This window comes from Dufourea novaeangliae, unplaced genomic scaffold (genome assembly GCF_001272555.1).
Source record: "Dufourea novaeangliae isolate 0120121106 unplaced genomic scaffold, ASM127255v1 scaffold89, whole genome shotgun sequence".
Classification (NCBI taxonomy): domain Eukaryota; kingdom Metazoa; phylum Arthropoda; class Insecta; order Hymenoptera; family Halictidae; genus Dufourea; species Dufourea novaeangliae.
In genome coordinates this window covers 2413850-2439220 of record NW_015373988.1, presented here as the reverse complement: position 1 = coordinate 2439220, position 25371 = coordinate 2413850, and the positions used below count along the sequence as shown (strand labels likewise).

At 38.6% G+C, this 25371-nt stretch overlaps 2 protein-coding genes across 2 annotated transcripts in view; one reads left to right on the top strand and one right to left on the bottom strand.

Moving 5' to 3' along the window:
• Positions 1–2272, top strand: part of LOC107187606 (peripheral plasma membrane protein CASK) — a 223929-nt gene extending 221657 nt beyond the window's left edge. The window contains exons 18-20 of the mRNA XM_015575741.1: positions 369–476; positions 817–992; positions 1693–2272. Of these exons, the coding sequence (XP_015431227.1) occupies positions 369–476; positions 817–992; positions 1693–1872 (464 nt within the window). The 3' untranslated portion in view covers positions 1873–2272. The remainder of the gene's footprint in view (positions 1–368; positions 477–816; positions 993–1692) is intronic.
• Positions 2273–7747: 5475 nt separating this feature from the next.
• The window catches only part of LOC107187613, a 107729-nt gene continuing 90105 nt past the window's right edge, over positions 7748–25371 (bottom strand). The window contains exons 5-6 of the mRNA XM_015575748.1: positions 19914–20202; positions 7748–10711 (exon numbers count right to left, since the gene is read on the bottom strand). Coding sequence (XP_015431234.1) covers positions 10544–10711; positions 19914–20202 — 457 coding nt within the window. The 3' untranslated portion in view covers positions 7748–10543. The remainder of the gene's footprint in view (positions 10712–19913; positions 20203–25371) is intronic.

Genomic DNA, 25371 nt, shown 5'->3' with positions numbered 1-25371 from the left:
AAGCATAACATTATCTATATACATCATTGTAAATTTTTTATAAATTGCACGATTCCCTTAAATTTTGTCATTAGTAGGTGTACCAATAAGTAGTCCACTAGTTTTCGCGAAATTCTTTATTCATTTCGAAATCATTCAAATTCCTGTCTTATGCCCATCACCTGCCGTCATTTAGACGAAACAGAAGATTTTAGAAATATTCTGAAGCTAAAATATATTGCCGCCATATTGGAGGAAAAGTGTCTTACTCATTGGTATACCTTAATAGTGTACTGTAGTTCAAAACCAATGATCTATTAAACACGTATACATAGACATTTCCAACGTACGATATATTTGAAAACTAACAACGATAAAATATTGTCCAGATACAACGAGGCCTCCGCGAAACGACGAAGAGAACGGTCGCAATTATTATTTCGTATCGCACGAGGAAATGATGGCCGACATAGCAGCCAATGAATATCTCGAATACGGTAAATAACGACAAAAAAATGTCTCTACGAAAAGTATTAACCCTTAAGGATACGGACCATAAATACGTAATTTTCTTTTTCTGTAATTTTAAAAGCCATCAGCAGGCTTTTTCTTTATCTGTTAATGTAATAATTTTCTATTTTTAATCCTAGGTAATTAGGATGAAAAAAATATGTTACAAGTAAAATAAATTTAAAGAAATAGAAGACTTCTCTATGCCAGTGGCGTAGAGAATACTGCACACATGTCCTTGAGGGTTAATTTCGATGAATGTTTTCTTGTATTTCTTATTAATCTTCATTTTAATTTTCTTTCTTTTCTTATTAATCCTTATACCAGGTACACACGAGGACGCCATGTACGGGACGAAGCTTGAAACAATTCGGAAGATTCATGAAGAAGGAAGGGTGGTTATATTGGACGTCGAGCCGCAAGCCTTGAAAGTGTTACGCACGGCGGAGTTCGCGCCTTACGTCGTTTTCATCGCCGCCCCGGTATTCCAGAATATCACCGACGTGAGTGTTAACCAGGCATTGATCCACTAACCTCCCCAGGGAGAGGAACGGGGTGGGCGAAGAGCTAACTGTTGCCACAGGGTTGAATTAGTTAAACGATTAATCGAGAGCAGTGACGAGATTATGAAGCTTCGGCACTTCCAGTTAACTGAAAATTCCCCTGTTTCATGAAGTACGCGGAGCAGTACACTACCTGGAAGTTGTTTACGTATAATCACAACACGAATGTTAATAACGGTAGAAATTAATTGGGATCAGTAGCTTCATAATTGGAAACAAACCTTCTACTAGTACCTACATTTGAAAATGTATGAGAATAATCTTGTATTTAAATGTAATCAAATGGTATTCGATTGTTGTTGTAGTTGGGAATTTTTGTCTTAGAATCTTGATTTTATTTCGCAAAAGTATAGTGTAATACTAGATTAATTAAGACTTTTCGATTTGTATTTCCATGAGAAATATCCATTTTGCGGATTGCCCCATCCTGTTGGGACACCCTGTATAATTGTCAAAGACAATTTGCACTAGGTCGATTTTAAGAATAAAGCAAACTAGTTCCTAGTCTCCGACAAATGTTCTACACCACAAAAGTCCCGCCGTAAGATTGTTTCGACGAGGTCTGTCTTAAAATGAGAAAAAAAAAAGCCGGAAACGATCCATCGATGTTCATACAAGCTGTTCTTATTGTCTGTTTCAGTGTGACGGAAGCCTGGAGAGACTCGCGAAAGTATCGGACTCGCTGAAGCAAGCGTACGGGCACTTTTTCGATCTCACCATCGTGAACAACGACATCGAGGAGACGATCGCGCAATTGGAGGCGGCCATCGAACGGGTCCACACGACACCTCAATGGGTGCCTGTGTCGTGGGTCTACTGACAGCGAACCACGCCGATACGTCAAATAAACGCGGACTGCAACGGCTCGTCGAATCTGAAACAATGATCGTCGGATCGCGAAACACCGAACGACCGGTTCCGGTTACGATCGTTTCACAGCGACCACCACGATGACGTTCTCTGCACGGAGCATCAGGGGATACAGACGGTGCACACGGATAAGCGCCGCGATCGTGGCCGACACAAGACAGACAGGAACGTACATAGACGTCGGACCAATCGAACGAAGAAACGAACGACGACAGATACTCGGCGTCGATCCGTCGACCGAGATCTATAAAATAAGCACCGACTACCGGAACGCCGCGTGATTTTGGCCGTGTGTTCACGAAGCTTTCTCATTGCTACCGCATCGATACTGCTACTCTTGTTAGTACTATTACCATTAACTGTGTATCATCGCGTGGAGAGAAGCAAAGAGACAAAGCTTGGGTGGTGGTGTTGTGGTCTCGAGGCGCGCAGAACACGACAATCAAAAACCAGAAAGCAAGAGGGTATGAGATACCATTCGGTGGTTTCGAATGCGCGAGAGAATCAACGTTCCTCGAATCGATGGGGAAAAAAAAACACTAAATATACTGTCGAGAAGGGTGAGAAGGAATCAGATCCCAGGTATACGCTTTCGACGAAAAATCGTCTCCGTTGATCGACATAACCTCGATGAATTGTAATAACCACTACAACGGATCAACGTCCCCGTGATCGTCGCGATTGCAGGGTTTTCTCTCTTTTTCTCTTCACGGCCAATTTCGCTTTTACTTTCTATCTATCTCTATCTCTCTGTCTGTCTCTATCTTCCGCTGTTTCTTTTGCATTTCTCGAGACATTCCTGGGGTGCTGTGAATTCGCAGCACACGAGTTGTTTAACGCTGTTCACGTCAAGCCTGTACGTTGTTTGCGACGCGATGATGGATGCTGTACCGAGTATTACCAAAGAGTGTATCGAAAGAGCACAGAGAAGAAAATTTTTTCGGCGAAAGGGGGGGAGGGGGAACGGTCGTTCGAGCTGTTCGTGAATGTCGACCGAGTGGGGGATATACTTGTACCGGTTATTTCGAAATCTGTCAATCGACTAACTCCGTAAACCTATTATTGCCTCCTATCGTACTCTCTTGTAAACTATTTACACGAAATGAGAAACTAGGGCAGCGCTGGTCGGTAGTCTTTAAAAACCGCTATCCCCACAGGTAAAAATAGTCAATCAGTTTTCGAGTCGAAGGGAAAAAGAAAATTGGACTATCGACAGAGACTAGTCGTTTACTTGTAATTTTAAGCAGTAGAGGGGAACTTCGCCGATTTCGTCTGGTACTTCGAACATCCGCGGCGGGAGTTCATCGGCCCGTAGCGAGACTCGCGATGAACCTCCACCGCGCGCGAGTATACATATATTGGGTCATTAAGTATGAAACTTGACGAATATACCGTAACATCTTCACTTTACCGATATGAGCCAAATGATGCATGCCAATTCATGGGTATTTTGAGATGGATCAGACTCTACTACGGCTTTCAGGTAATCATTATCCACCTTCGACCCTGGTCTTCCACGTGACTCACTGGTGAGTTTGAAATTCCCATCTTTGAATTTTTTTTCAAGCAATTGCTCACGGTGGCCTTTAGTAGTCGATCCTTCACAAAACTTTGCATATTCGTAAACCACACAAATTTTTGACTTTCTCGTGGTTCTACAATAGTGGATAAACCAATCAAATTAATTAAGATATTTTAACAAGTAAATATAACTTATGGAAGAACGAAAATGCATCTTTCAAACTAACGTAATCTGATACTGAAATTTGGCGCCAAACTACAGGTAATAAAGGTCAAAGTTTGCATTTTAATATTTGTCTAGTTTCATACTTAGTGAACCAATATACATATATACATGCGCGAGCGCTACTCTGTTCTTTGACGGTATCGTTTTTCATTTCCGCTACTCCCATTCGAACGTGTTTCGGTTTTTCCGTCGTATCTCGGACTTTCCTTCCGTGTTCCGTTCGATTTCACGCTAGATCTAGGACGTCCAACCGGTAAATGTCTTGTTCGCCGGGTATGTTCCTTTCTCTGTTCTCGAACAGACGCGCGGTCACCAAATCTCAACTCGAGTGCCTCGTCGACGAATCACCCCACCAATCAACGACACACTCTGCTATTCGTATTCGTAGGGTGCTACTCGAGTGAGTTTAGGAACGCGTGTCGTCTCTCTGGCGGGATGGACGTCCTGAGAAAAATGGCGGCCGGGGCTTCACCCGGACTGGTTTCGCGAGATTACGTTGACACACCCCGGACACACACGTACACACACCGTCGACCGTAAAAAAGAACAACTATCACTCGGTTCGCATTGCACCCTTGTACAAAGCGCATAATTGAATGACGAAGTGGACAAAAACGCGGTTTACTATACGATATTTATAAACACGTAAACTCAAGTAAATAGATAGATATACCAGCTATATGAGATAATACGAAACACCGTCTCGCATTAAAAGAACAAAAAAAAAAAAAAAGAAGAAGGATGATGAGAATTTAGAATCACGTGCACAACACATACCACACACAGGCGAGCACACATGGAGGAGGAGGACAGATTGGATATTACATATACGAATGCACACTTCCACGTGCACGCGTATACACATGTACAAACACACGCATAGTACACAAATATACGTATACACTCCCACGTACATACATATACACACACACATGCACACACACAGGAACAAAGGAACAGAGACAACGCGGATCCACGAGATACAGATTTAACGATTAGGTAATTAATTACAAGCGATTAAATAAATTAATTGTGTAACTAATTAATACTGAATTACTAGAAGACTAATAGAGAAAAATTTGCATATGCAGCCCATAGAACGAAGGAGTGAATGGCGTGTACGCACGAGTATGGTGTGAATCTTCTTGCAGTCGCGATACCAAACATTGCGGATCCGGCACTCGCGCGGCTTTGTTCAGGACTTGTCCGATTACAGCTCAACTATTTGTAAAGATCTCGAAATATACGCACACACATTATACATGCATACACCTAAAATACGTGAGCGCGCGCGCGCGCGCGCGCGCGTCGACGCGTGGCACATGACACGTTTTACTCTGTTCTTCCTACTCGTCGCCGCGATATTTATTAGCCATCGAGCGCGCGATCGATCGTGTTTATTAAATGAGAAAAGAAAAAAGAAGAGAAATACGAAAATCACGTCGATAGAAAACAAAAAGGTGTACGTAAACGAGAGGGGCGGGAAGGATAAGAAACGACGTATTCCAACGCACGTTCTGGAACCATAGTTCGTGCGGAAACACGAGCCGCGATAACTATTCCGACAACGTTCCGAACAGGCCCAATACGCACGGATAAACAAGTCTGAAATCGTTAACTGGCAAGAATCGTCGCGTAGAAACCCGCGGAGAGCTCGTGGCCAGGTATGATCGTACAATTGTATGAATGTGAATACAGAGACACACACAATCGTGACGCAAGATGAACGAATCTTCGGTGGTTTTGTAATATTTCTTATAAGTTGTAGCTGCCATATCCAGTAAAAACTAAGTAAATAGGTGCGTTGAGTGATTATCTGACGACGACTGTTAACGATTAACGATTCCGATTGGTTGGTGATGATGACCGTGATTGATCCTATTGTGCTTCTGCAAGCGTGTGTCCGCGACTTTGAATGAGTTACGCTAAGATGTTGAAAGACGACGGGTCTAAAGAAAACAATAACAGTTCATTACAATTATGTAATTATAAATAAGAGGAAGAGACGAAGAGTATTATAAACACGTTGTTAATTGAATTAATAAAACTAGCCCAAAGTGTCCGAAGGTACGTTTATTTCCATTCCATACTTCGTAAATCTTCATCCAGATAGCACATGACGCCTTGAAGATGCCCACTTTACGGCCATTTTAAAACTGAGGCGCCTTTAAGCCGCCATTAAGCCGTCTGTGCGATATCTCGGTATAGTTGAAATAATTTAGAATTCGTATGAATAATGCATCGTATCATGTATATAGTTTGTTGATTCCTCAGTTGAGCCACAGAATTGTTTTACCAAAGACACGGAAGTTATGACAACAATAGATACCAGCAACTATTCAATTGTAATACGACAGTCACCAAATATGAGTACATACTATGGTATCTCGATTGAAAATGCCCTCTGACGGTTCTGTAATTTTTAAAATCCCATGATTTTCCCTGAAATTTTAGCGCGAAAGATATTATATTTATTTGTAAAATGAAAGAGTCAATAAAGCTGTAAAGTCGTGAAACTGTTCAAACATTTCTGCGCGTCATAAAGACGTAACGGAAGCTCTCTCTAAACTCCTTAAAAAAAAGTAGTGAACGATGTTTTTGGTGAGAAAAAGTGCAGTTTTGTCATAGGAAATTCCAGGTTGTATAGACACGAATAAGAAGTGGTTCTCTCAATTAGCTACTTGTATGTTTTAAGAAGGGAAAATCTGGCAATGAATAGCATTTCTATATGTATATGTAAATATATTATTTTAAGAGATTTAGTTTTTACATTTCAGTTGTAAAAAATGGTTTCGTTTGTAAAAGAATGGGTAATTTCTATCGTACTCTTTTCCTCATTGTAGTCAACGATTCCCCACAATATGTACCTAACTAACTTCTTAAGTTTATTTTGTTATAAACGAATGAAATTTTCAATTTTTAATGTAACCATATCCTTGTTCCAAAACAAACGAGAAATATAATTTTCCGTATCATACTAACACTATATTAATCCAAAAATTCTTCAACTGCTCACAGGTGATTCATCAGAAGCTTCAATTAAAGCAACGTCATGTGTCCATGCTTCGCTAAGTTAATAAGGTTTAATAAATTTTGTGAAATTAAGATCATCTATTTAGGACGTCATCGATGTGTGTAATTCGCAAGCTAAAGATGAAACATTTCATTAATAATCAACGCGACCATCAAATGTCAGTCATCCAACGGTAGTATGACCTCATGGCGAGTGCAAGCTCGAATCATTTAACAAACAAAACATCTTTAGACATGCGTAGGATGTTGTTAACGTTCGTAACTTTTCATTATACATTTCTGGTTACTACGAGAGCTGCGCTATAATTATATTAGGAGCGTCCATCGATGTAGTCCAGAGAAATTAATTCTTGGAATTGTTCTCCTGCGTTGATCATCTCCTCTTCGACATCTTGTTTCTTCTATCTGTCGATCTTTGGTACCTGCCAGTCGAAATTCAACGAAAAATAAAGAGAACTTTAGTCTTCTAAAAGATTGATTTAGACATGGAAAGTTGAAAATTTTATTTTTTTTTACATACTATTCAGGTACTTATTGTTACTCAATTTATATTTCCTTGGCAAAAATGGCGTGGAATGATCGAGAATAATGGAGAATATAATGAATGAATTATGTATTCTTAATTTCTTTCGGAAAGAAACGTTAAATTCGATAAGTTAGCATTTTAATAACTATTGACTATGCGTTCTATGTTACAGTATTTGAACTCACTTCGGACAATTCATGATGCTCTTAAAAATAACCAAATTATGATTGCAAAAGTGATCATTATTATATTCTTATATTACATTATTTAAAAAAATGTTTTACTTCGGAGTATTTTAACTTCAATGGTTACCTGCGTTACGTACCTCGTGTGAAATATCTGAACTTTCTCGTAGCACTTATTAACAAAAATTATTTTCAAGCGAAATCATTTTTCGGATAAATTCCTCAGGTTTTACTGTTTAAACTCTAAATGATGTCGATTCCATTTGCACGAATGTTTCATGAAAACCGTGTCAGGGTGTATGATAAAATGGCATCGGAATAAAAGCACATGGTGTCCTTTTGAATACTTTATTTGATATTGTTGTATTCAGACAGGTATTCGCGAGGAAAAATTCAAGCTGCTCCGGAAAGTATACAGTACAAGTTTTTTTCTGAACAATTATTATCACGTGACTAGCTGATGGATACACAAATTCCATCCTGGATTTCATCCATACAAAAAAAAAAAAAAAAAACATTTTTACCGTACACAGATTGTAGGCACGTTACTGATCCTTAAAAATACATACTCGTAATCGCGATAAAATCAATTATGCCATCACATTTACTGATAAACAAGAGTTGCTGTAACATGTATTTACATTCTACCAAAATAATTACAGTAAAGGGTTAAAAGGGGGGTCGAGCCGTAAAAGGAACGTCGCGACGCGATATTTCGGCTCGCGTGGTGCAACGGAGAGAAACAAACTTTTCGTCGCGATCTCTCGCCGCCGGGAGGGGGTTAACAATATATTTACACATCGTCTTCCGCCGTTTCCGTTTGATTCACTCTGCATAAATTAATTAATGTTATCGAGGTCTGGAAACAAAAAAGCCACGCGTGCGAGAAATACGCTTAATATAGAAACGAATAGCTTGACTACTGGCGCAAACGTGGCTCAGCATCGAACGAATTCGCCGTTTTAGTCCCTAGTTGAGCGGGTCATCGATCGATCGACGTTCAGCCACGTTTCCAAAAAGACACGGGGTATTGCTTAATACAACAATACAAGTAAAATACCATAATTAGCGTTGTAGTACGGGAGAGCTCAATATGAGCTGTCGAATATTATTAACAAATCTTAAAATTGGCCTATGTTACAAGTATCTACGAAATGCTACGTCATCCCGTCGCGAAGAACGGTCAGATGAACCCCCTGATCGGAGCGCAGCTACGAATCAGCAATTCATTCGACCCCTACCCTTTCCCAATTCGACACACGAAGCTTTTCAAAACGAGTATGTAACGTGGGAAATTCTCGGGGCATTACTTTAACGGTCGGCCATCGTAAGAATTAAAAGTAGTTTACGCCTTCATTAGGCTGCCCGCAGACTCGTCCATTTGTCGAGGTCTAGTTGGTCATAACTTTCAATGCTTTTCAATGAGAAGCCCGCAGCCACTTTCTGTTGCGCAATAGGTATTTGTTCTAGGACTAAACAAAACAAAAAAAAAAATATCGGTCAGTCGAGTACCGAACCGAGAGTCAAACCCAGGGTTTTTCATTTTTTAGATGACTGCTTTGACGAACTAAACTACCTGGGCTGTCGATGATTAATTTCTAATTTATGTAACCCAAATGTAAACGAAGATGGCTGCCACGCTTCCATTGATTCCGTTTTAATCGTACTGTCGGTAAATTTCGATTGTATAACAGAAATAAGTGGTTGCGACCACAATGAGCGACCTAGCCACTTCTGGTGAGGCGGATAGGCACTTGTGTTACGGTTCTGATCGTATCTTGAGTATAACAAAAATCGATGACTGCGATCATCGGCCGACCCCACCGATGGCCGCGAGAAATGGCCAGGTCTGCGTGCGGCCATACCGTTTCACGACGCCCCAATGGTTCCCGCAGCTCGTCTATGCGTCGCCTAGCTACGAGCGGCGACAACCACTGGTGGATTCACTGTGTACACATCTATTTGCACAGCGCAACAGAGCTGCCGGAAGGGGCACAGAAGAACAAGAAGCCTAAAAAAAAAAAAAAAAACGGGGCAGCTCCGACGGTCGTATATTTTTCAGGTATACATTAATACTAACGATTCGAAGTGATTTTCACCTATTAATCATGTAAAAACGTACTGAAAAGCGACGAGCTGTGGACACTCGTGTTGTCGTACATTTTACATATCAGTCTCATGAAGTTCTTGACGCGCCGTCGTCCTGCGTATCGAAGTCGAACAGCTTCTTTTTACTACCGTTTTCGTATATATACATACACGAGCGATGATGCACGCACGCGCGACAAAAGCTTTCGCGGAAAGCTACTCTTTCTTTCAGTTTCGTATATGCCTATTCACACTCACACACACACACATATACGCTTCACCATAAATAGACTGCGGATTTTCATGCGTCCGTAACGTGAAAATGCAAAACCGTCCAAAATATAATGAAATAAAAATCGTGGTAAAGTTCCGTGGACTGTTTCTGTTTGCTACCTGATAGGAAAACCATCAACAGATGGCACGAAAGTTTCATTTAAATTCTTTTGTTTGCTACCTGATAGAACCATCGACAGATGGCACGAAATTTGTATTTATTTCTGTTTGCAAAAGAAATCTATCGAATCGTGAATTTTTATAAATATCCGCAGTCTAGTCGCAAACTATTCTAGAATCTAATATGGTGACAAATGGTACTCCTGTGTTTCTTTCTCCTCTCTATTTTCATGAAATGTGTGCACCTTATGCAATATATTTTTACAAAAATAGGCAACGTGTCAGAAGGATAATTTTCCTCGCGTGCTCTCAATTTGTTCAGGAAGGTAGGTTTTTAGGCACTTTCTGATATGTTTAGTCGGAGGTATAGTGATTACGTTTGTTTTAAATTTCACACCTTCTTTCTGTCCCTCCTACGATTATACGATGACGCATATACACGCATATTCCCTATGATTATCTTTCTTGTCTCACAGAGCATACCATCGCTCGGACAATCGCATACGATCACATTCGAGAGTTCACTTATTCCATACACAGCGTTTCTGTTCTTCGATACGGTATTTCTATCTTACGTACAGGAAAGCATTGATTACTGAGTGGAAGGTTCGTGAAAGAAATCGGTTTAACGACTCAACGATCCTGGACGTCAATAGACGTATATCGTCTTCAGCTGATCCTTCAACTCTGGCGGAATGGCACAAGTCTCCGTCTCCGGCTTCCTTTTCACCAGGCGACGCCAGCGCCCCCCAATGTTTTTGCGAATGCCCTTTGCAAATCCAGACCTATCCGACGGTAATGCGTGTACAAGAGTATCCTGCAACACAACAGACACGTGCCAATTCAGTACATTTCCATGTTTAAATAAATAAAAACATCCACGAGCTTAAACGAAAAATGAAACTGTAAGACTTGTACAATGTCTTAACTGTGTATACAAAATTTGGCAAGCCAATGAATATTCAGTTCCTTCTTTTTTTTACTTCACAATTATCAATTCATTCGATTCTATTTCTTGAAATCTAACAGCACGATAACACCGAGAAACAATTGCCGCAACGAAAGTCGGCTTTCGACATTACAACCGATACTTACAATTGACAAACTTGACAAACAATTGCCGCAACAAAAGATTTCTTTCAATATTGCCATTACTGAGAGAATTTCGTCTGCTACCGCGAAAAACATGATGTGACCGAGAAAGTAAGCTGCATGTGACTTTTATCGAAATCATCGTGATACGAGATAAAAAAAATAATAACGAAGATTAGACCGTTACAACGCAGTATACATCGGTAAAGAAGCGTGGTTCGAATTCCTCGCGCGCATAACCAGTAGAGAATAACCTCGAATATCAGCAATGCTTCGCGTGTTTCCTATGTGACACGAGGTATAGAATAATTGTTGATTCAATGTGATTACTTTCTAACATTCAACGAAAGTTTCCGCCATGGAATTCGATTTGTGGCCATGAAAATGCGACAGTATTCTGTTTCAATGGAGAAAAAACGAGCCAGCAGGATTATAAGGCCGAAACAATTCCATTAACCGCATAATGGCCGGTAATTCGTGTTTGAGGCGCACTGTTGTACCGTCCGGGTACAATTGTGCACGACCACAGACGAGATATAAGAATAGACCTAACACTTTATGGGACTTAGTGTCCCACGAAAACATAAAAGTTTCTGATATCAGAAATTATATTCACACGTGACATGGGACAGAAAATTACATTGCATGTTAGGTATATCCTTATATATCGTCTGTGGTACCACGTTCGTGTCCACGTGCTCTCGTTTGGTTTATCAATTCGAATATCGTTACAATTATATATACGTTTGAATGGAACAAAGAGCTGCAAACCTGCAGCGCAAAATCGTTTTCAACTCGTTACATGCAACGTGGTATGAATATGGATTATTACTATCTGTGCGATGAACATAAGGCAGCCACACGAGGAGGGGGAGCGCTTCGTGTGACTCGCCTATGGCGGAAGTAACGTAATCAATCCATACTTCTACCTGGAAGTAGTGGAACACTGTGAATTTTCAGCATTCACAATTACAATAGAACAGTTTTAACAATGCTTGCCGAACTTCACATTTTGTTTTCGATCGAACAAAACTTTTAATGGCGGAGATCGATTTCTGTTCGATTCTAGTCTTCGTGAATTATTGCTCTTTAATGATAGAACTACCGTTTAAATATTGGAATATTGTAATTCAGTATAATACATTTGAATGTTCTATTATCGAAATACTCCATTATTTAAACGTTATCCTAACCGAATAGACTACATATATCCTTCTTTTCTTTTATTGAACATTTCATGAAGGTAAATATTGACACACAAAAAAATTGACACTGAAATAAGTGAAAAACACGTGATACTGGCTGTAAAAAAAAAATAGGAGCGAGTTTATTACAAAATTTCACAATCTCAAAAGATATCTTGATTTAAATTAAATTTAAATTACATCTTATTCGTAATTCTTGCAATCTTTCCACACCAACGCTGTAATTTCTATACCACAGATCCTTAGAAAAATCTCTCTGTTAAGTAATTCACTACGGTGAAAAATAAATCAAACCCATTAAAACTTTCTCTACGATTACACTTTCCTCACGATCGATCCACCACAGTTACGCGTCAAGCGACACAAAGTCCTCAATGCGAAATCACCACAAAAGATGACGATCATTCTCTGTTCAACACCGACAGCCGTGTCCTTAAGAATAACAGAATCCGAATTTTCTGAGGTCGAATTATAGACGTATAGAAATAAACCGTTGCAGAAATTCCTCGTGTCGTCACGCGGACATACACACGGGGCGACAGTAAGGTCATGCAAGAATTACGACTTTCAATGCGGTGTACAGAGCGGACATCGACTACAGGAGCGAATCCTACGAAGCATGGAAATAGTGGAGAACGGGCTCGTCCCGACCGGAAAAACCAGGAAATATCGCGGTATCCGCCGGGTGTTTTGAACGTTACGAAACTGACCCGAGCACAGGGCCACACGGTTCATAGTTGAGCCAGACTGACAATCTATCTGAATTTAATTTGTGAAAAAAAATTTGTTGTAGGTAGCTCTAATGATATTTACCATTGTAACATTTATTGAATGAAATTTTATTTAAAAATTTTCAATAAGTCATGGGTTTAGCTTCTTTCTGCAGCAACAAGTTATTCAGCATCCTCTTTTGGTATTTCAATAAATAATATTTTTGCTTAAAGAGGAAAAACGAAGCGCATGATTTTTATGAATAATATGTGTAGTGCAAAATGGAACCAGTTTCTTTAAACTTATCTTAACTTTGTTCGTAGTATTATTGTCATTTTTAACATTTTCAATGGTGTTATCGATTGCTGGCACTATCTAAGTATTGTAAAATGATGGCAACAGAAAATATTTTTGAGTATGTCATTATTTAAATTAAATTCATCTAGATTACCATTCTGGCATATATAACGCCACTGTGCGCCGTGGTCGAGAGTAAAAACGAGAAACTGAACATGTATATATCCCGAGGAACGCCATCCGAGCGTAGGATTGCTAGACCCGTGGGACCAAATGATGCAAATTGGTTCTTGATCGGATCGCGGAAGAGGGAACCAGAAAAGGCCAAAGAATTCAGAGTGCCGTTGAAACGATTCCCAAGCGAGCACGGTCAAACTATTGTCGGAATAATGCCAATACCGGTCCCGCTGTCGTCAAGGAGAGACACATTATTCTGTCAGCCCCGAGACAGCTGCACCCTGTACGAAAAGTCTAGTTGTTTGGCACAAACCGGTGGACGGCGAAACGCCCACCCACGCTAAATTTAGCGCCAGCCAGAGGGGTAAAAGCGGGTTTTTAGGTGCGTCTATCCGTTCAAAACACCCGACACGCGCGTATGTATAACGTATCAGCTTCTCGCGGTTTCTAAGACGGGAAACGGTTAAAACGGACGACGCCTTCGTTCGTCACCAGAGACGTTTTCAAGTCAACCGACTAGACCGCAACCAGCCAAATTCGCAGTGCGCTCCTTTACCACAGTCCACGTGACCGGCCAGACAGACAGCGGGACAATGTTTTCACGATGACGAAATTAGAAGAGGAACGGTTTGGGAGGAATTCGAGAATGTAAGTGAATATAACACGACCTTCGGGATTGGCTCCTATACGGAACCTTTTCAATTATTGGATTGTGTCGTGTGTGACCGTCCAACGTAAACACTGAAATTTTATCGGGAAATAGTTAAATGGGGAATACTAATGAAAATTGCTCGAAGTGAATAGGAATTGTCAAATTTACGTATTTTAAGGGTTCTTAGATGTAGACATGGGAGACAAGTGACCGTACGTGATTTAAAAAATATCTTCTAAAGTATGGACTTACAACGAAAAGACGAACAAAATTCTGTAAACATTTTTTGAAGTTTGTACTTGCAGGTAGAATAGTTGAGATTAAAGAGAAAAATAATATACAGTAATAAAAAGGGGTTTAATAAAATTAAGAAATAAAGCATATAATGGGAGACTGTGTAATGTATTTTCATTTACCACTTGCGTACATAATTGTTCGAACAAAATGGAAAAAACCATGTACAGTTCGTTCCAAAAAAACATAAGAAAATAGAGGTCGACCGTCGTTAATTACATACAAATATAATGTTCACAGAGAAACTGCCTTGTTTCTTAATTTTTGTCGGTAAGTGTACACATCTGGCAAAAATAAAGTCGTTGGATCTGTCGAAAAAAATAATCTTCCGTTGTCTCTGTGGCTTGTACAAATACTTTCGCGAACGTATTAAATAGTATACCGTTCTTTCCGATTAAACGAAGATCATTGCGAACGTGCAATTAGGAAGCTCTTAAAAAATCTAACGGTGCCAAACGGGCAAGACGGAAAAAAACAGTCCGTGCAATCTCTTCCGTTCGAATCGACCGTTGCGGAAATTTTGGCGAATCATCGTCTTCTACGCCGTGAAATTTTGTTGATGTCGGCTTCCAACAAAGATATATAGATCCATTGAAAACACAAAGCAACGATGACTTTAAAACCCGTGGACGTACGGTCTGCGCATTTAAATGGAATATCTCGTCGACGATAATATTTTTCCCCAACGGAACGCAATAGTTTTTTCCTTGGACATTTGTGTTTCCCACAGTCGCGTCAAATGGGCCACCGTATATAGGAAAGAATTCGAAGGACTATACACTCTCGCACATAAGTATTTCAGGACACTTAACGAATATGCAGTTAAATGTTACAAGGCATTACAAAATTGCTGAAAATCTGAATTGAACATTATTTACGGTAGATGCGCCAGTAAATGAACATTGTACACAAACACGAGTAAATTAAGTTTTTACAACAAACAAATGATTAAATATTGATTTTTTTTCAATTCCTCGTTTCACATTGAAACTATTTTCGCGCCATTATTAGTTGAAAATGTTCATGTATTTAACACTGTTCATTCACTGGTAAAGTCTATATTTTTTCTTTTGAATTAATTATATTTCCAATATTTCAAATTGAAATCTAGGTACGTCATGAAAGTTCTAGATATTAAGAAACCTAATTTTCATGTGGCAAATATTTATTAATATTATTATCATTTAAAAATCGATTTTAATAGTTAGAAAATCTCTTAAGTGTTCAATCATTGGCGCGTTAACCCTATTTATACTCGATGGACAACATTTATGCTGCTATGAAGTAATAAACGTGGCCACAAATATATAATTTTTGAAAAATGTAACATTTTCTTCATGCAGACCGTGCGTCCCTAATATTTATGAGCGGTAGTGTACACGCGACGACGGCGTTCGGAGCCGCCAACGTTGTGGGAAGTCCGAGACTATGTGTGTACAACGCCGAACACGTCGAATTAACAGCTGTAATGAATGACGTTAACGGTTACGTCGGCGAACAAACGAGTTCAAGTATTGAGTCGTTTTCCGCGTATTAGCCGCGCCGAGTAAACGAGTCACAACGAACACACTTGCGAAGAAGCCGATTAGTGTGCCATAAATATGAATTATGCGGGCACAGGGAATACCACAATACACGAAATAACATGCATTATTTAGGGTTAACCCATAAGTAGACGCGTGGGGTCGCAGTTAGTACAATTTATTTATTTGGTTTTCGTTCCTTGTAAAACTACTAAACGTTAATTATCAGACTGATTCGTTTTTATTTTGTAATACCTCTTGATTTACTTACGTTTTGAAAAAAGAAAGGGGTCACTGCAGACGTCATGTGCCCATTTCTGATTTTGCCAGTGTGGCTATATTTATGGATTAGTATTATTCCGTTCGTTTTTAAACATAATGGACAGCTTTTCTGGATTTATGCATGATTGTCTAAAACTAAATATCGTTGTAAATTGAATAAAGTTCTATGGTTTGTATTTTTGTGTTAGACCTGATAGAACTTCTTCGTAGAGTGGACAAAGATATTTTGTATTCCAGTTTCTGTGAGTTCCAGGTCTGTAAAACTGAATATTTCCATAAAGATCCACAATCTACCGAACGATGGAATATAATATACAATGTGACGCTCCAGTTTCTCTTGAAAGTTCTATTTAACATTATATTTATATAGTTTACATTGAAAACCCAAATGAAGTCTGAAATATGCACTGACATTCTTATCATATTTTGTGAACTCATTTATATTATTTATTATCTCTGTTTTACATTGTTTAACATTAGAACTACCAAAGCAAAAATGTTATAAGAATGCATTTTCTCAGACCTTTTACAGTTTTTATTAGAATATGAAAGTTCGTTAATTTATAAATTTATATACTTTCAAGAGTTTGTCACGATTATCGTCGGTAGTTCAAGTTTTGATATCTATGAACGTCAAAAATCTAAGCTCTGTCTGTAACGGTTTCCGAACAAAATGGTGGCAACGAACGCGTTTCAAAATCTGCTAGCCATAGAACGAAATGGGACACCTAGTTAAAACGAGTGCAATGTTGTTTTATAAAATAGAATTGAAAGCCCAATCTTATCTGACTTCTGTAATGGGTAAGTTCCTCGTGTTCGTTTTTAATGAAGCTACAGTAGACGACGTTACATGCATCTTACATCACGCGAGCATAAAATCTTATGTCATCTGGATGATTTAGATAATCTATAGCCAGACTTTGACAATACCAGATAATAAAAATCCGTTATTTTAATACGGAAATTGCAATCCGCAGCGATGACAAATATACATAGAAACGGAAGATTGATCGCCAAATACTCGAATGAATTTTTGTTTGAATAAGCGTTTAACCGAAGGTTTCTTTAAGTGTATGAAGACATTAAATCATATTAGCAAATAAAAAAGTGAAGTTTTTCGAGGAAGCAATGCCATGCAGATTATTAACCTTAAGATGTAAAAAAAATGAATGAAATAAAAATAAATAGTATGGCTCCGTTCCAACCAAAGTGTAAGGCTTAACAATGCTTCGTTATTCATTAACTATACAAGCATATTAAAATATAGTACGCAATACATCAAACAAAATTTTCAAATTTTAATACAGTGTAACATCAATTACGTGTTATTACCAAAATGTTAAAATCTCAAGCAAGAGTAATGAAACTTTTTCACTACTCTTTATTACACCCTACAGATTAAGGGGTGATACATTAGATTGCTGTCTAATAAATTTTATCCCATACACTTTCAAAAGCTAAAATAAACGGGTCTAACACACACAAACAAACCGATCGTACAAATACTATTTAAAGAGTATAAATCTATTTGAGAAATACAGTGTACCACAGAGCACCAACTGTTTCTAACAAAACTGAATAGAAATTTGACATATCCTAATAGACATTCTACTCCGCTTTTAATCTTCACGAAGGTTAGATTTTATAGCAGCAGAAATGCTGAACTTTGCCTATTTCATCATACTACGATGTCATTAAGCCGTTAAATATTATTATTACATACATATGTTTAAACGGTCAAAACTTTTACATAACTGTCTCCGGTCTAATCAGGAAGAATAATTCAAAACTAGCAAACGTACATGGGAAAGTAGTAAGGATCTATCGGTAAGTGGAGCATGAAACTGAAACGTACGGGTGTCATAACGGCAACAAAGCATAGCAGAAGCGGCAACGTTGCCGATTGTTTGGGATTTTTCTGGCGGCGAGCCTGGGACTGAGCCTCGACCTTACAACTCGTTTGCCAGGCCGTCTGCCCGTAAGCGTCGTCCTTGGAGGATCGATAGCGCCACGAACTATTATTAACTACACTTTTAAAAGGTCTTATCGTCGTTAAGAATATCCTAATTTCTGGTACCTTGCTTGTATATGCGCATATAAGTCCGATGCGTGTAACCTGTTGCGCAAAATTACGCAAATGTACAGTGAATAATCCTGACAAACGGAAGAGAATTCTAAAATTAGCCTTAAAAATGAAAGCACCCAAAGGAGATCAATGAGTTGTTAATTGAATCGATCATTTTTGACAAGTAGGATCGAATAAAACAGCGATTTTACGACGAATGCTTGAAATCTTGTCAGGTGTTATAGACGTTTCCCTAACATTCTTGTATCTTTACTGTCAATTGCGCAATATGAAGTTGATTAATATTTTCAATAGTAAACAATGGGACATTACTTTCATTCCATATATTTAAAGAAATTAATGTTGGCTTTCATAATTAAGGAATCTATAATATTAATGTTTAACATTTTTGTCTATTCTACACTTTTAATGTATAATTTTTTAAGGAAGTGTACTAGAAAGATAATAAATCAATTAACTCATATTTTTTTTAATCATAATTCATAAACAGTTACCAGTTTGACAGCAGAGAATGAAATATGGCCACTATACGTAAACGGAGTAATATATATTCTGTTACGTTTAAATAACATTCTATTAAGAATATACATACTTTGTTGGTTTTAATAGAACAAAATAAGTACCTTCGATCTGTATCATTTAACAATTAATACAAGACGGACTATATTCATTAATATTTCGCGAATGAACAAATTAGTTTCCTACAAATTTATAAAATAGTGGGAATAGAGTAAAAACTGTTTGTATTATTGATGTATTGATTTTTACCGGCAGGAACTTTTTACTAGCAGGAATGTATTTTAATAGATTAATGTGATGTCATAGTTCGGTAAATGAAGCAGCATGTGAAAATCGATCTGCTCCGAAATAGTACTTCAAGCACAATATTACTACCGTAACTAAAAAGGACATTCCCATTTGGAGGGTAAAAATATCGATACTTTTATGTCACTTTTATGTCAAATGTGTTGCCGTAATCTTACAAAATTTGACAGAACAATGAAATTAGAACAATTGCTCAGCAAGTGGCGCCTCTATGAATACACAGGAAAGAAAACTTTCAAGCGCGAAATATTCAAAACAATATTGTACAAATTGGTGAGATAACTCCGAAATTAATTCAGGTATCACGTAAAAAGTTTATCAACTTCAACAAATCATGTTCTTTCATTTCTAATGTTAGAATAAACTAAAAACATGGAATATTTTTAAGTTACCAGTGATATACTAAACAAAATAAAAAAATGTAGTAAACACATGTGATCTACACTCTTACGTTAAAGTCTCAATTTACTAACGTTCATACCCTTCCCGCAAAAAACATCACAAAACCACCTTCCTTTCCACTTGCCAACAGGAATACCCCCGAAACACGGTTCAGTGCCCTAACAACCATTCTATTATGATGCAAAGCGGTCGCGCTATTGGGATCAATGTTTTATATCCTCGAATTTATATGGTACTGATAAAACGATAATTACACCTCGAATAAAATGTCAATATTGGTTAGGATCCTCGAGATTTATCCTGACGAGGGTAAGGGGATAAACCAGTGAAATCTGGTAATACTGGCTCTACTGGTTAGGCGCAGCTGGTAAAGGAGGAACAGAAAGGGGATACGCGTGGTTCTCGTTTCCTTCGAGGCTACAAGCTCCGAGGAAAAAGAAGAAATAGAAAAAGCAAGAAAATGGTCTACCAACCTGGCCGTTGCACAACGTATACTGCGCCGGTGTGTGAGGTGGTGGATAAGGAGGCGGAAACTGCCAGACGAATTGATCTGCCGTATTGGTCGTGGCGTAGACATTATCCTGGTCGCCAGCTGTGTTATTTCCCAGGTCCGTTGATGTCGTAGTCGTTGACATCTGCGTGCAACAACCCTCTACGGAATAGGACGGTGCGACGATGGTAGAGATCGGCGATGTTGCCGTCTGAACCACTGTCGGCTCCGGATGCACCGTGTTTGAATGATCCTCCCGTTTCCGCAATTTGCTGCGGACAAGCCGGATCGCGATCATAGTCCCGTTGCTCCCGACCATTTTGCTCTTGTATTTCAGGTACAGCTTCGAGAGCTTTTTATCGACTCGCGGGAAAGCGTTCAGCTTGCCAGCCGGTGTTAACCCTCGATCGAGTCGAGAGTTCTGACGATTTCGCGAGGAAAAGAAAAAACGAAATAGGGGGATAAATCACAGGTCAAACGAACACGTTTGTTTCCACGCGACTTAAATAGAGGAATTCATCGGACAACGTGTTCTTTGCCAGTCTTTGTTTTCTCTCTCTCTCTCTATCTATCTTTCTGTCACTCGTTTCTTTGTCTCTCTTAACTTCTTTATTCCATAGTGGCTTTGCGTATACCTTTTGTTACGCTCGAACCATGTGTCTTGTCTCTCGAGAACCACTACTTCCTGACTTGGAACGTCCTTCTGTGATTTCTCTTACTGTTAACAACAACGAGGCACCCGTGTAGTAACTTGATCGGCGCTTTAAATACCCTCTTGTTAAGCGCACCTTTTTATGCTATTACAATTAACGGACAGACACTTCGTGTATTTAGTATCCTGTCCCGCACGACGGTTTTTATTTTTCGTACGCTCACAACTGACTTGCGACACGTTCGATGACTAGTTTTTGATATCCTTGGTGTTGAAAACGCGACACAAGATTCGCGACGATTTTAGCAGAGCAATGTGTTTCCCTGCCTTTTACGGCCGAAGAAAAAAAAAACAACCACCACCCGGCTTCTCTCACTCCCGAAGGGCGTGCGAGCAGCGAGAACTCACTGAGGATTACCTCGTTCCGCTCATTTCAAAGCCAACTGAGGTCTGAGCCAGAGGATGGCGCGCGACTGTATTATATATCGGCCCGTGACATCACGAGTATAGAGCATCATGATTGGAAGGCGCCACCAGCGCCGACCAATCGGTTCGCGTGCTGCGTGGAATTCGAACGGTACACGCTCGCTCTCGAGAGCCTTGTGTTGTCGTCACACCGGGTGAAATGTAGCGTCGTAAAGGCCGGTCGCGAGCGACGCGAACCTTTTCGAAATTAGGAACAATCTCTTTTAATAGCCCAATCGAGATATGACCGTATTGACGAGGCGTCTATCCGTACGTATCGTGTACACGTTTGCCCACGACGCAGCCCGAGACGATTGCATATTCGCCCCGTTTTTGGACGTATGTAATTATCATTTCCAATTCAAAATCCTGATCATGCGCCGCTTGAAACGGATCCGTTAAATCCTGCGTTAACGTTTCAAGCACCATTTCTAAGTAAGAGATAATCTAAAGCCGATTTACTTGAGATATGTGTGACGTCCTAGCTGATATTAATACACTCGATTTTTCGTGAATTTTCAGTTATATCTGTCGAACAGATGTGTTCTTTTTTTGGTATCACTGTGAACGAACCTATGTTTATAGCACTAAATGAGGGGAGAAAGTTTCTAACCTGTCCTGGATACAATTTGATTTTAATTTCTGTTATAAATGAAATCTATTTCGTTAACTACACGATATGAACTAATAGTTTTACTAATTTATTTTAAAGTGTCGAAGATGTTTGGTATCGTTTTCAATTCTGACGAATTGAATTAGCATGCTCTGGTGAATGTATACTGAAAGATAAGGAAAACAGAAAAGAACAGCTTATTCTTATGTTTCACGTACAATGAAATATTACTAATAGTAAGGCGAAATTGTGATTCACAGTGCTAAAGGCTTAAACGTGTCAACGGAATAAAATAATAAAAAACATAAGTGTAGAATCCCTGGAAAGAAATTTCTGAAACTATAATCAATTATCTGACTTCTGTTCAAAATTTCGATTAATTAGGGATCTTTTAATTTTTTGGAGCATTTACAAAAATTATGTTTCAATTAAAATCTGTGTGAACAATAGCTTCAATGACAACTGTTATTTTGGACATATTCTGTAAATTAAATTACTAATCTCCTAAAGATTTAGAAGACCCCATCCTTCATGATATGACAACATCATTCAAAGAACAAAAACATCTCATAATCTCCAAAATATTCAGATGTTATACTGCACTTTTATACTTTCAGTAATTAATTGAAAAACCTTATCTCCTATGAGTACATTCCAGTTTTTGCATCTGGATCTCTATTGCATTTTCCATAATAATAAATTTCTGTATCACTTCTATTCCAATAAAATGTATAAAATAATAATACTCTATGGTAAGTAAATGATTATAAAAATAAATTCAAAACTTGATAACGCTTGACAACTATTTTATGTCTGACAAATCTCCACTTAAGGTTTTCAACAATCGGATCTACCGTTCTGTTTACACGTTCTATATCGCGAATACAATACCTTTAGATGACTGGCTATATTTTCCCAAACAATATACACACTGAAATTAAACCGGCTCGCGAGCAGACGTGTGTCCAGACAGAATAGGTGAAGTTAGGTATATCGAGCGATCTATTTAATTAACATCTATTCTTGTCCTGTTGGGCGTGTACGCGTTACGGCCACATTACAAAGCTACCTGAACCAATCAGTATATGTACTGGATTTACCTAATGGCCACATGGTGTCCTGAAATATTTCACGATTATGATTGGATTACAAACATTTGCACAAATATAGATTTTTATGGAGTAATTTGTAAAAATTGAAGTTACATAGAAATCTGTTTGTCTTACTAAGGTTGCTCTGAGGTTTGACAGAAAATATAAACTTCGATTTTGTTCAAAAACTTAGCTGTACCGAGTTTTAGACAATCCTGTACGCGATAAATGCGTAAAATCCGCAGTCTAGTTGCGACACACTCTGAAATCTAACGATTCTTTCGAAACGGGTTCAGAGACAAAGACACCGCAAAAATATATGCTAATGCGAAACCATCGATGAAACATACTACACTGTGACACAATCATGTCAAGATCACGCACTCTACTTAGTTATTTCTGTGAAATTAAATTATAAATAGACATAGATATCGATAGGAGTATGATGACTAATGCTTCCGTTCCAACTTTTAAGTGTAACTTTCTTCCTCTTTCTACGCCTCTTACCACCACCATCATGTACATTATTAAAAGCTTATTGATGTCTATACTTTTCTCAGGTATCTCGATAAAACCTGACTCATCGTACCATTCAATATCTGTCGTGTAACAGACAACCTGATAAACATAACTTGTATGTTTTTGTACTGACTTGTAAACGGGGGATTCACGTACGTACTACGCGTCTTCGTATGTATCTCGTCTTGCCGTCTCCAAATTGTAGCAACGTCACAAAATCACGTATCAAAATTCACTGATCAAATTAATGATTAATTAACGAATCAAATTAACTTAACTGATAATAATTAGATCGCGAATGTTTATAAAAACGTTCATAATCTAATTTACCAGAACTGGAGTCAAAGAGAAGTCTGTCTATTTTATTTACTATTCAATCAAATTCCAGATAAACTAAAAGCTTCCTTAAACTTCATCAAACTCTACTGAATTCTAGAAGATCGTCTACGCTATAACGCTTAAAATCTGTAGTCTAGTAACGATACAGCAGAAACAAATAGGATTAAAGCCACAGAATCTCAGGTAACGATGTTTATTCTTCACAATAAGAACTGGCGACTTAGGTTCGAATGAAGATTTGAACTAAAGAAGTATCGATTTCGATAATACGGAATTCGCGAGCGACATCGATAATGGCGGGTTTTCATGTATCAGCGGACTGAGGATCGGAAGGGTATCAAGTCTTTGGCACCCGACCAAATCACGAGAAGTTTCAAATTTAACGTGAAAATTTCGGCTTGTATTCGCCAAAGCGACTAAACAGCACAGGGAAATCTCGTCTCTAATTCTCAGTGGATTGGTTTAAAGAAGCTCGTAAAAATGAGACTGAAATCCGAGCATTCGCGTGTCGCGTGGCACCGGATAGCTTGCACATGCGCCACACGGAACTAATCTGGAGACGGAAATAGAGATAAAAATCAATGCACGCCGCTAATACCGGCTTAAAAGTGTCATTTCTCTTTCTATTCTCTGTTCAGGCGGGTTCGCCGATTTTGGTCGGATCTTGTAACATAACATAACCTACACGTAACCTTTGAAGAGTTTAATCCTCGTGCGCTGTTCGAGTCAGACCCGAACTCAGAGTTTAACTTTTAATTGTATTATCTGTCAGTAGACTGCTAGACTAGATTTTTATAGATTAATTTACGGAACTGAAATTATGTGAATTCGCCATTTACGAGTTCCACCATATGTTCAACGACACTTCATAAAAAATATTAATACCATAAGTTTAAGCCAGCTTCAGATGATAATAGAAACTACATACTAATCACAAACAAAGAGTCCCTCTCCGTGTGTCTCAAGATTTACTTTTCGCAATTTAATCCCGGCAATCATAGAATGACTCAAACGATCAAAGTCAGCGGAAACGAGGGATCCGAAGATTGCTTTACTACATTAAAAACATGTTTACTTCCTTTACTTCCATCCGTGTTACGTAGAAAATGTTAGATGCCATTATCGGTGATGATTTACTCGCGCTGATTACGATTGCCAATTCCACGATCATTTTTCAACTACGAGATAAATGAAGATTACCCGGTACCGTAATGATTGACCGTAGCAAAACAGCGTACCTACAATTGCAAGCAAATATTGGTATTCCCCGTACGATTCCAAAGTGTTTATTAGAACGAAACATTAGTTTCAGTGATTATCTGTCTCCCACGCTCTGTTTGCAAAGACACGCGTTCTTCACACTAGAACAACCAAACCCGTCAAAATGATGGATGTGAAATTTCTTATTTCACAATTACTGAAATCATAAAGGTGCTTCTCTCGGAATTCAGGTTGTCTTTTTAATTTATCATACATTTTACATTACACCGTTGGGCTGAACGGAAATGTTCTTCCGTTTTTTTTTTGTTATAGTAATGTCACGATGAGTGCGACGAACTTTGATCCGCTTTGGAGTATTCGTGGCAAGGCGAAAAGGTTTTCAGCCTTTCATAAATTTATTTTTTTTTTTGCACGAAGTTGAGCATAAGCTAAGCTTCTGTTTACTCTGTTTTGATTGGTTCCATAGGAGGATAAACACAGTGGTAGGAATAACGCCGTTGTTCATATCGCATTCATCGAGGAATTACTGTATTAGATACGA